At 38.0% G+C, this 13,413-nt stretch overlaps 1 protein-coding gene across 6 annotated transcripts in view; it reads right to left on the reverse strand.

Annotated features, from left to right (window-relative positions):
* SUGCT (succinyl-CoA:glutarate-CoA transferase) overlaps nucleotides 1-13,413 on the reverse strand; it is a 308,838-nt gene that overhangs the window by 262,688 nt on the left and 32,737 nt on the right. For all 6 annotated transcript variants that reach the window (XM_062625432.1, XM_062625428.1, XM_062625429.1 and 3 more), the window contains 2 exons: nucleotides 8,118-8,209; nucleotides 1,545-1,688 (listed from right to left, as the gene is read on the reverse strand). In XM_062625432.1, the coding sequence (XP_062481416.1) occupies nucleotides 1,545-1,688; nucleotides 8,118-8,209 (236 nt within the window). The remainder of the gene's footprint in view (nucleotides 1-1,544; nucleotides 1,689-8,117; nucleotides 8,210-13,413) is intronic.

Below are 13,413 nucleotides of genomic sequence, written 5' to 3' on the forward strand. Positions count from 1 at the left end.
TGACAAAGTAAGGCGAAATAAGAGTTACACCACCACCTAACTTAAACTCTTCCTACTTTCAGCATTTGGTAAGTATCAAGAAGGTTCTAAAAAATGACCCAAAAAAGCAGTGGAATAAGGAATCAGAAATAACAGAATTACTCTGGAAATTAACAGAAATTACTAGAAGTCCCTTTATTAAATCAGAAATTAAAAGGATCAAGAAGGAGCTGCCGTAATATAAAACACTATGATACCTTAAACAAAAAACAAATTTCCATATATATACAAGACATTCAGTAAGAGCTTAACATACATCTAAAATAGTTTTCTAAACTGCTCATTACATTTTTAAATCCAGACACAGAATTTACAAATACACGTAAGTATGATGAAGAGTTCAGTCCTTGCAAACATTTCTGAAACAAAGTAAAAAATCTTTGTTGATTTAAACAAGGACTTCCCCTCCTTCCCCAGTCTGATTTCAGGTATTTAAAGAGCAGTAGGTAATAAAACAAGAGCAACCTCAATCATTAGTCTGAATCATTCTAATCATACAATGACAGAGGTGGAAGGCACCTTTGGAGGTCATCTTGTCCAACCTCCTGCTCACACCAGAGCCAACTTCTTGCACAATAGGCACTCTATCAACATGTACTCACATATCACACACTTTATCTCCCAAATGAACTCACAGGTATAAGATAAAGAAAAATACAATTGAATAAAGAATAAAATAATGGAGCACTGTAATACCTTTGATGAGCACTGCATACAGTTTTGATGCATATTTTAAAATGGAACCTAAAATTCCTACGCATGATATATACAGTTTCTATGAGCAGGTATCTACATAAGCCAGATAATTTACCATCCAATCATACACAGCTCATATAAACATCACTTTCTTTTTTTGAATTATAAATCACTGCGCCAGTGGTGCTTAAACGTTCAAGGATAATTTAAAGTTCTCATTATTTGTGGTATATGGTATACCTTCCATGATCAAACCATCTTTGTCTTTACAATTTTGATGAGATTTGTCTTTAACATGCCTAGAGAAAACACTGCGTCTTCAAAATTACTTTATACTTGAACTCTCAGAGCCAAAAGGCAGACCTCATGGATTATATCACTTTGACACTTGGGTGAAAATTGATTACTCAGGGTGATTTTGCACAAGTCACTCAGTCACTCTGGTATTTATTACCCAGTGCCACAGCCTCCCTTCCTACAGTGGTCTCACCATTTATGCTTGTCTATCTCAAACTGTCTATTACAGCTGTTACTTACAATCTCAGGGATACTATAAACTTTGATTAACCCATTATTTTCAAAGAACACAGAGGTCCTTTGTGAAAACTGAAACCCAAAGTTAATGTAGTAGTAACTATAACCACATTATATAAAATGGTCACTTATTAGAGTGGCAGAATAAGGAAACTGCCACTAATAGCATTACTGTTGTCAACAGTTGTACTAACTAATCTGCATTAATTTACGTCAAAATAGTATTATTAGGTTCAAACACCTACACAACTAAAAGCAATGTTAAAAACTCATACCTGAGACGACAAGAGATTGCAGTCAATGTGCAGTCCTTTCCCCGTCTTATACCTCTGAAGTAAACCAGCCATAATTGCTCCGTATGTATACAACCCAGTAGCAAGATCTGTCATGGCTACTCCTGCTCTAACTGGCTCACCATCCTAAAGAAAAGAAGAAAACACCCCAAAACAAAGTAAGACAAACAATAAACAAAAAAAAAGGGGGGGGAGGGAAGGAGGTGAGAAAACACAGGCAAATTATTACTGATACAGTACATTTAACACCAGATTCGTGAAAAAAGTGCATACATGTCTTGCCATTCCAAACTGAAATGAGAGTATCCTTGAGTGAACTGAAGTATAAAAACTACCACTAAAAACAGATATTCTTACAGTATCTACACAATGCTTGCAACTTCATGATGCTGCAGAATGCAAGTTGTGAATGATTTATTATGCTATTTTTGGCCCTAATAACATAATGCTTCGACTCACCAATGCAAAAAGGTACCGTTAGAGAGAAGAGAATCCAGTGAAAACTGAACTTCATTATGCCTAGAAGCCAAAGGTCTAAAAGATTTCCACAGTATGCTGACCCAGTTCATGTGTGTTTGAAAGGAAGAACCATATTGCTTTGTTCTTCTCACTCTTTTTCTCACTCCTCTTCTGCCACCCCCTTCCCCCCCCCCCAACCCCAAACCTCAGGTTTGTATTTTCCAGTATACAGACTCCAGGCTCCTAGTGGAAAATCAAAACCTACTTTGTTTTGTTTACCCATGTACACATTACGTACACAAATGCATGCAAATTCTTGACCTCCTGACCAATAATCACTGGAAAGTTGCTGGTTCAGACACGTTTTTTCAGCAGGTGTTCCCTTTTGCTGGCACCAAGGGACAAATCTTCATTTTATATCGTGTATTTCAGAACCTGGCTAATTAAATGGCACAAAATATAGCCCTTCTCCAATCAATGGCAAAAGGAACTAATTTCAGTCAAATTAGGCTTCTACATAGGAAAAGCGCTTCTTCTGAGATCTTCTCCCATTTCCCACTTGGAAAAGTCTGAGGTCAGATGCTCAGATTCTGACTTTAATTAGTCATGTCTAAATTGCTATATAGAATCATACATTAAGATTTCAAGAGAGTTATGTTCACACTCCGCAACCTATAATTGCACAGCAGTCCATACAATCTCTACTCTTCCTTGGTCCTTCTACCAAGATCCATGAGTAGCTACCATCTGTCACTCTTTTATCATCCTCTAATGTCCACCTGTGCCATAAACCAGCCTGTGACAGGATGCACAACTCTAAGTACTGTCAAATGAATTCATTCAGGTTTTAATCTCTATCCTTCAGAACAAGGGATATGAAGCTGCTTTATATGAAGGATAAATTACACAGACATAGAAATAACCTTCCTTTAGACAGCGCTTTTCACAGCATCTCAGTACTTCTGTGTAGTGAATGTTATCCTAGTTCCCTGAGCAAAGTAAAGATCTATACAGCAGCTTTCATTCATTGTTTTATAAGTAACAAATACCACTACCGTCCCTGCCAGCCAAAAATGGTATTAACATTCTGGTAGAAGGACAAGATGTAGCCCTAGTCAGGGAGAAAGTGCTTTAAGCAATCAAAGCTGCCATCCAGGCACAAGGGCTGGGTTGAACCCTAACCAGGGACAGCACCAGGACCTGCCCTTTGTTCACTTGAAAAGATAAAGATTCACTTCAGTAGAGCAGACCCTTTTTTCCCCATCTCTGTGTTTTGCTATTGCTCAATCTTACCACCAGTTTACACTTTTATTCCTAATTTTTGCTATTTGCCAAATTCCTTACAATTTGTCAGCAATTTCTGGCCCAGAGATAGCCACAACTTCCACATCTTGGATGCTTCCTTTCCCAAGTTTTTTTGTGTTTAGTTGTGTTTTTTTTTAACCACTGACATAATTTTTCTTCCCAAAATTAGATTAGTAATATAAAAATTATCCATTAAAAATGAAAATTGTTCTGAAATGACATCCTTAATAAAACCATTCTAACTCCAGTAGTCCTTACAGATGGGAAATAGCTGCTGAAGCTAATATGAACCAGCAATGGCTATATTTTTTCAACAGCAATGAGCTATATGCCATGTGTGCGCTTTTATTGTAGTTGGTTTGGTTTTAAGCTGAAGAATGGCCCCTCTGGTATTGTAGATCCCATTCATGTCTTGCTGTCTCATGTTCAGTAAAACAAAGATGTTTCTTTAGCAAGCAAGAATGCACCACTGTAGAGATACTCTATCAAAAACTGCCTGTAATAATCCACTTGGAAATGGAAGGGGATTTGTATCCAAATTGGGTTTTATTTAATTAATTACAAGCTATTGCCTCAATGAGTCACAGAAATTTTCAAAGAGATATTCATCTGGCACTGATGTATCTGAATATATTAAAAAAAAAAGCTTTCAGTTCATCAAATATAAAATTGGAATGCAGTTTTTAACCAGGAAATATCTATAAATTATGTCATCCAAGACAATAAAAGTGTCATCGGTGTAAACTTTGTCTTTTTAGCATGTTTTAATTTATGTAAAGAAACACTGAATGTGGCCTGAAACAACCACTTTCAGTCAAAATGGATATGTGGTACAGATTTACACAAAACAGATCTCCCACAAATGCAAATGTTCAATAAACACTTTGGAACTTCAAGTTACACAGGTGCCCTACACTTCCAACACAGAGGTAATCAAGTACAGGGTAAGAGCTTCAGTTCCATGCAGGTTTCTACACAGGAAAACATGGTTTAAAGATTGCATTCTACTGTGCACTCCATGTCTTTGTTTTTGTAAAATCGTCAAAAAACCTCACTAGCACAAATGCAGCTGTTTGTGCCTATTCTGCAACACTGCAGAAGTTGTAGCTTGATTTTAAGGTTCAGAGCTCTGCTCGGAAGCATTTCAAAGTAATCAGCATTGTCATTTCAGTAGCTTCTATTTCCTAGCAAAAAAAAGGATAAAAAAAGCAAGCTATTCAGAATTTCTTTATGCAGGAATCTTCACTCAGAACTTAAAAATCAGATGTATAAAGCACATGACCTTGTTTCCCTTTAAAGAGATTTACACTGTGTGCCAAATGTGATGTTATTGTGTATCTTTCGTAAATTCCACGTTTGTATTACACTAATTTTATCCCTTTAATAAGAAGATAGTTTGGACAAAATACACACATTTTAGTCAGAAAATTCTACCCTATTCCACTGTGGTCTCTTAACCGCTTCAAAAATTATAGCGTTACATGAAATAAACTACTGAAGAAAATGAATGTTACATATGTGACAGACTTAATGAAGGTTGAAGTTTTGCTCAAAATCCTCTGTTGGTAATATATTTATTTCATGGTTTAATATTAAGACATCACTGACTGGAAGAGTGGCCACAGTACCCAATAAAGTTACATGATCTGAAACAGTAAACTACTTCCCAAGACATTAAATCAGCAGCTAGATGGTTGGAACAAACTGAAATTTACAACATCAAATTTCTCTAAGCTAAGATGGAAAATATATTCCTATTAGTTCTACCCAGTTTTAAAGTGTCAAATACAGGACATAATTTCAGTATCCTACTATTAAAATGCTTTGTGAGGAGCTGCAAATACGTATACCTCAAAACTAAGCACCTCATTGATGTATTTAGGTGTTTTGTTGTTGCTGGTCGAATTCATTACAAGTTTCTTTACTGCATCAGCTGATACCTCTAAGACCATTCTGCAAGCACATTCAATGTCTTCTTTACTGAAAGGAAGATTCCACATAACACTGTTACACTGAAGTTATGCTGGATAACTATAGCTATTGCAATACAATACAAAACCAGTATCATTTGTTGTAACTTTTTTCCCCCAGTTCATAAGTTTGGTATTTGCAATTTTATTTTAGAGGGAAAAAAAAGATCTACTAAAATATCACAGAATCCCAGACTGGCTTGCGTTGGAAGGGACCTTAAAGCTCATCCAGTTCCAGCCCCCTGCCATGGGCAGGGACACTTTCCACCAGACCAGCTTGATCCAAGCCCCATCCAACCTGGCCTTGAACACTGCCAGGGACAGGGTAGCCACAGGGCAACCTGTTCCACTGCCTCATCACCATCCTACTAAAGAATTTCCTCCTACTATCTAATCTAAACCTCCCCTCTGTCAGTTTAAAGCCACTCCCCCTTCCCTTATTCCTACATGCCCTTATAAAAAGTCCCTCTCCAGATTTCTGGTAGATACCCTTTAGGTACTGGAAGGCTGCTATAACGTATCCCTGGTGACTTCTCCAAGCTGAACAAGCCCAACTCTCTCAGACTGTCTTATATGCTTCAAATGGTGTTACTTTTAGTATATGAATTCCATGTTATCTAATCAACAAATAATTCAAGGTTTAGTAAAGAAAAACAGCATGAAAAAGTGAGTAAGATTCTTTTTTCTTCTTTAGCCACTTTTCCACATGCTAAAACAAGGTTATCTGCTTTTCTCAGAGCTACTTTTATGGAATTTTAAACACATCCCAGTCACATGAACATAAATGTAGAACATGGAATATTTTACTATTAATAATTGTTTTAAAATAACTTTCAAACAAGCACACAATATGATTTTTAAAGCCTCTCAAGTTATTTTCACTACAGTAACAGAAGGCACATTTGCTTCTTTGGAGTCACGGAACTTTAAATCACTTGGCCTTTGAAACAAAACTGTCCCTCTGTACATCAGAAAATGATTTGGAGAAACTGATGAAATACTCTATGACCAACTTCAAATAAAGAGAAAAAAAAAGAAGCAAGTCTTAGCATATTTATTTTAATCATACAAAAGAATGACTAAGTTTGAATGAATTATTAAAAGCCCCCAGTGAATACACAGAACTGTTACTAACAATGATTAAATGATTCCTATGATTACATTGCCTCCAGTCCTGGTGAGGTGATGCGAACATCTGGATTTCCACTGTAGATGTTAACACAATCTTATAATAAAATTCATCTTCATAATGGCCACTGAGGACTCTTACTCTCATAATACAACTTAAACGCAGTTATTCAGTGTAACACTTGTGTTTTCTGTCATTGCCATACCACTGTGAAGCCTTGCAAGAGTCCTGTTTTCATTTTTTTCAACATACTTTCCTTTATTTGACTGGTACTAACAACTTTTACCTCTTTCTCACAGTTTACACTTCCACTTAATTTTGTTTGGTATATTTTGAGGTGTGCCTGAAGTTCCTGGCATTATATTGGAAGCACTAGCCTTCACTCTACAGACACCGAGGTCAGAAAGTAAATATTACTAACATCACAATTACTGTGATTAGCCACTGCTTTATACATTTGAAGAGAAGTACCTGTAAAGCCTGCACTCAGCTTGACATCTTCTCATGTTCTGAGATGTCACATCCTATGAGTATGTATCATTACCATGGCAGCAACAGGCAGACAGTCTTAGGGTCTTAGGACACAAGGCAGAAGATGTTTCAGCTTACTCAAACAATGCTTGACTTTTCTTTGTTATTTTGGTGGGGTTTTTTAATAGAAAGAATGACTCTGGTAACAATAATTGCCACAAGCACAGAGTTGTGATGCTCGTCATGGCTCTCAGCAGAAAACAAATCTATTGGCAGAATATTGATCCTGCAGTAGAGTTACATCCAGAGCGTGTGTGGTTAGCTTTCAACAACATAGTTAAACATGAATATCTGACACTAAGTACAGAAACTTGATGAACTCTTTGTTTATCTAGGGCAGGCAAGCATCATACTCTAAAGATCTGCACTACTGCTTCCAGAGTATCAGGAGCACCTCCACAGAAGACTAGATAATGTTTATGATGCATGGAACAGACTTGTAACACTACCACACTTGAGACAGACATTTGGAGACCACATTCCCTTCATCTGTAGGTGATTCAAGGCAGCTTAAGTAAACGCCTATTTGACCAGCATTTTTCTGAGGTGAAGACACACATTTTATGTATGCCTGGAATCCAGATACTAAAAGAGCTCTGTAATGCTTCCTGCACTACTGCAACTACCAAAGATCTTGGATATCAGTGGGAAGAACAGCAAATAAAGCTTTTCCAGAACCACTAATGGCATCTCTCCACTTATTTTCAGGCAGGATGGGTGAAAAGACAGTTTGTCAGAGTTACCTGTGTGGCTTCACAATTCCCTCTTTAAAGAGAAAATACCAGTATCAAAGCACAGATGAGACTTCCCATGCATATGCATGGTTCCACCATTCAGGTGTCAACAATGTGTCTATTACAGCTCTTGAAGTGACTACAAGTGGCCACTAACAGACTAACATAAATTTACAATTTATTCTCTGGATATTTAGGATACCATTTTTCTGCCCTTTTCTGTTTCTCAGGCATTGGCTTTGCAAGCCTGGAGTGAGACAGTTGGACATAAGGACTATAATTTTCTTAGATTCCCAGAGAGAAGACCTCTTATTGGATTTTGAAGGGCATAACAGACGTGTTAGCATAAGCTAACTTGCTCCAAGCAGCATCAAGTTTTAGTATATGGCACAAAGATTTTATTAAATGTGTAAGCTGAGCACCATACCTCATGCCCTGTGATATGCATGAGACCAGAAACAGCAGCTGCAATGGAGTCATATCCACCTCTCTGAACCATTGGACCAGTCTGACCATAACCTAAACCAGGAAGACAATAATTAGTAATTTAACCATGGACAAGTACAACATAAACACATATTATTATTTTAGTACAAAAGAGAACTAACTAGCATTCTCCATCAGCTTTTGTTCAGAGTTATCAGATTGCACAATCAATGAAAGCTATTGTATTCTATTTATTCCTGCAGATTTAAGAGTAAACAGTTGGATTTGTGGTGTGAGGGTTGATGATGTGTTTGATCTTTATTCTAGATAGGCTCCTGGCCTTGCTATGTTTCATTCACTTTAGACAGAACTCCTTTTGTAATTTCCTGGGTCAGCTGAAGTGGGATTCAGTTGTCATTTCAGAGACTCTACGTTGTCTTTACTGGCCTTCACCTGCTGTTCAACAGAGCCATGTTGTCTGTATTATATCTCACACTGCCATAAGGGTATCTGGAATTCCACAAGTGCTACTAAAATCATGACCCTATGGTTGACACATGTATTCCCCCCCCCACCCCTTACTTTTCTTATTTTATTGCACATCTAAACAGAGCTAACTTCAAAATAAAATACTGTTTACAACAGAGGGCAGGGCTGGCCCTTTCGCAAGTACACACAATCTGTTTCCCATGAGTTAGAAGCAATGAAACGCAGAATAGAGAAAACCAAATGCAGTTTCATTCAGCTAGAGAATTAACATAGATTAACAGCTGTAGGCAGAAGGATGTTCTCTTCCTTTTCTCTAGTTCGACTCATCATGTTCTTCTAAATCTTCCAGTTGAGGAGGTCTTACAGGATCAACTGAAGAGGTTACAGTACCACGCATCAATCCTATTCCCCTGCCAGGGATTACTGCCCATCAATTACAGTATAAGTTCATAATTTAAGGCTGAAATTAGACACAGTTAATGTACCAGGCCTGTACAATGTAATGACCTTAAGTGATCAAAGAGCCGAGTCTGTTTTTCTTCTGTGGAACCAGTGACCAACACAGAGGGGAGAAGCCAATATGGAAGGAGCAACATGTTTGATTGCTACTATTAAAACTAATAGAAACCATCAGAACCCTTAAGAATCAGATTTAAGGGTCTCTCCTCAAAGAGGTAGCAAGTTTAGAAGCTATTCTTAGGCTTTCTTTTCCCTTGTCAGTAATGTCTAGCAGAAATCCCCTACTTACAGGAGCAAACAGGAGATCTTTGTCACAGACAAGATGCCTAGTTTGGCTGGCACTTTTAAGGTAATGTTTCTGTATTACTCTTAGCTGTGAGGACAGTATCAAAACAAATATATATCAACATCCACTGCAAGATAAAACTTCCCGGATCTCCTAAATTCCTTTTAATTATTCACCCGCAATAATCTTCTCTATATACAGACAGTCTGTTTGGTAGACGTGACAGTCTAAACACTGGGTTTGTTGATTACAGCTCACAATTAGAAAACATTACTCATTGGAGTAATCTTCCTCAGTTCCTCCAGTCGGACCAATGCTGTTTGTATAAAATCCATAAACGACTTGCAGTGAACAGGGCAAAAGAACAACAGTTGCTTCAAACTGAAGTTAAAGCTCTTTGTTACTCTAATATTTAGTAAATAATATGAAGCAAAATGCTATCCACTAGCCATATTGATTCCCCCATTAGATCACAAACTATTTTAATTACCTGATGTTTTTATGAATGCATTAGATCCACGCTGTGCAAAGCTGAGGGGGAAACTCAACTTCTACACTCCATGTCACAGAAAACATCACAATACTACAGCCAACACATTGACTTTGTCAATGTAGCCTCAAAACAAGCACTACAGAAGAAAGAATTAAACCCTAGCAAATAAAATACGGTGGATCCACCCAAAAATGCTCTGCAGGGCTCTGACTAGGCATACAACATTATCTCATTGGAATGAACTGTAGCACTAAAACCATTTAAATGTGTGGGGCCACTTCAAAAACAGAATCGTGCTCAATTAAAAAAAAAAAAATCAAAACAACTTTAATTGATTAGTGAAAAGCACATTGAAGTAAGTGAGAAATTATGTACTGGCCTCAAGGATTACCAAAGAAAAGACATCTCAACATGTCTGCTCACACAAATGTTTTCATAAACAGAAAACATGTGAAAATTAAGCGTTCTGTACATAGAACAACCCTAAAATGCTTTGCAATACCCTCCCGTTAAGGACAAACACCCACCCCTCAAATACTATATTCAGGCAACAAGTCATGCATTTTTCTAGTAGTATGTTAGCAATACAGGGTTTTAATTCCTTTTCACACATTATAACAGCTTGGTTTCAAAATAAAAGTTATTATTTGTTGGCTTGCTATTTAAAATCAGAGGTTCTAAGAAGCGTTCAATTAGTTTTCACAGGTCACAATAGATAAAAAAGAAAATACACACACAATACCGCTTCTGTTCCGAATTCTGAATTGGCCAAGCTAGTATGGGAACAAAATCTGATGTCAATGGACATGGTCTGCTCTAAGAACTATGGACAAATAAAATGCCTGGAAGAAGAGGCAGCCATCTAACTGTAAGAGTTAAGTGACAAAGAGCTATTGCTAAAAATTAAAGATCTCATTATCCAGGTAAAAAGTAAAGGCTGAACATTATTTTAGTAAGCTACGCAGGTCAGTGGAGCAAGCCAGTGCAGATGTTTTCAAAATAACTATGAACAGAAACCCAAAATGTTTAAAGAACACAAAAATACATTCAGAAAATTGTCTGACTGATGCACGGATCTCACCCACACACACACACACACACACACACATATATATATATAAATATGTAAAACGTATTACAGATATAAAAATGCCATTGGTTTTCACCCAGTACCCCATGTTCTCACATTTGAATTCAGCATACAAAAGCATAAATTTGCAATTACACATGCTTAAATCTGAATATAAGTTCCTTTTTTATAGAATCATAGAATAGTTAGGGTTGGAAAGGACCTTAAGATCATCTAGTTCCAACTCCCCTGCCATGGGCAGGGACACCTCGCACTAAACCATGTCACCCAAGGCGGTCCAACCTGGTCTTGAACACCGCCAGGGATGGAGCATTCACAACTTCCCTGCACAACCCATTCCAGTGCCTCACCACCCTCACAGGAAAGAATTTCCTCCTTATATCCAATCTAAACATCCCCTGTTTAAGTTTTAACCCGTTACCCCTTGTCCTGTCGCTAGTCCCTAATGAAAAGTCCCTCCCCAGCATCCCTATAGCCCCCCTTCAGATACTGGAAGGCTGCTATGAGGTCTTGTTTTTAGTACAACTTATTTAGTGGCTTATCAAGTTTATACAATGGAAAACACTTAAGGCTAAAAAGAGAATCCCTGATGAATACAGAAAGAAAAGATTTTACCATGATGGTCTCTGAAGGTGAGACAAGGAAAAGGGTCACACTCTTGCTCTGAACTACCCTCTAGTGGAGTCCACCTCCAGAGGCTACAGACAGTATTTAAGATGACTCTACCAATAGAGAATTTATTGTAGTCCCTTAAGTCCAGTTAAAGTATTTTTATTTTAGGAAATATATTTCAGAAGAGAGACAAGACTTTAAAACTTAATTTAATAAAACTGAGAGTTTTTTGAATTATTAAAATCATTCAATTAGAATGATCATAAATCATTCAACAAGAAATCTGGAGAGGGACTTTTTACAAGGGCCTGTAGGGACAGGACAAGGGGAATGGTTTTAACTGACAGAGGGGACATTCAGATTAAACATTTGTTAAAAATTCTTCCCTGTGAGGGTGCTGAGGCACTGGCACAGGGTGCTCAGAGAAGCTGTGGCTGCCCCATCCCTGGCAGTGTTCAAGGCCAGGCCAGACGGGGCTTGGCGCAACCTGGTCTACCGGACCAGGGGGTATCAGGGGGTTAGAACTGGATGAGCTTTAAGGTCCCTTCCAACCCAAACCATTCTGTGATTCTGATTTCAGATGGAGAGAGAGCAACACAGATGCCTAATCTCATATAAAGCTTTAGATTTATGTGAAAGAGAAGCTGGAAAGAACAAAATCAAGCTGCACTCTCTAAGTCCCTATTCAACTCACAGAATCCCTGTTCTACGTCTTGCACTAGAAAGTCAGCATGTGTTCAGATACCTGCCACAACCTAGATCTCAAAATCCCTGCAGTGTGAGCTGGTTTGCTCTGCTGCAATATGTAAATCAGTTTCTCAGTCAAACTGAGCTAGAAGACCAAATAACCCTCAGTCAGATCTCCAAGGGCCTCCTAATAACTGTCATTGCCAACGCATTATTTAATCTGCATAGCAAGCATTTGAAACCACCAGAACACAAACTCCAGCTGTCCACTGAAGGACTGTTTGCTTACTCAGCACAGTCACATGTAACTACTCCTATTCCTGTCCTGACCCTGCAGTCAAGTCTATCTTCTGCATATGAAAGTGTACATTTGTTGTCTTTACCTTTTTGTGAGCAAGAAAAATGAACTGGATATGATGCAAGTATGAAAGAACAAGCTGCAGAGGCTACTTTGGATTGGCTTCAAGGAAACACAAGCCTTTAGGGTAAGCATTTACAAAGTGAATGCCACAGCTTTCCACCAGCAATCCTGTATCGTCATCTCAGACGAGAACAGAGAAGGGCCCGGACTGGCTGTACAAAGCATCCTCTGTTTTTCAGAACATTCCAAGTGGTTAAAGATAAATTTGCAGCTGGAAATTTTGAAAGACTATTCTTAACTAAGATCTCCACTATCTCTTTGTTAGTACCTGATTTTCTTTTTTCTTCATATTTGGGGGAATATGCCAATTAAAGTTTCATAAAATAAGGCAGCCAATATGGAATAATGCAGCTCACAGCTGTTCTAAAAAAGCCTCTAGTTGATTGATGGCCAAATCTTTGATACAGAGCAACAAGAGAAGGCTCAAGGTGCCTAAAAAAATATTTATCTAGCAGAAGTGAAAGATAAGCACATCAAGATAAACAGTAATTTATCACAGAATCACATAATACCAGGTTGCAAGGGACCTCAAGAATCATCTGGTCCAGCCTTTCTTGGCAAAGCACGATCTAGACTAGATGTCTCAGCACCCTGCCCAGTCAAATCTTAAGCTGTTCAGTTCTGGGGAATCTACCACTTCCCCAGGGAAATTTATTCCAATGGCTGATTGTTCTCACTGTGAAAAATTTTCCTTGTGTCCAGTCTGAATCTTCCCAGGAGTAACTTATGCCCATTATCCCTCATCTTTTCCATGGGACTC

The sequence above is a fragment of the Pezoporus occidentalis genome, unplaced genomic scaffold (assembly GCF_034315485.1).
Source record: "Pezoporus occidentalis ecotype Australia unplaced genomic scaffold, CSIRO_AGI_Poc_V1 ctg28, whole genome shotgun sequence".
NCBI lineage: Eukaryota > Metazoa > Chordata > Aves > Psittaciformes > Psittacidae > Pezoporus > Pezoporus occidentalis.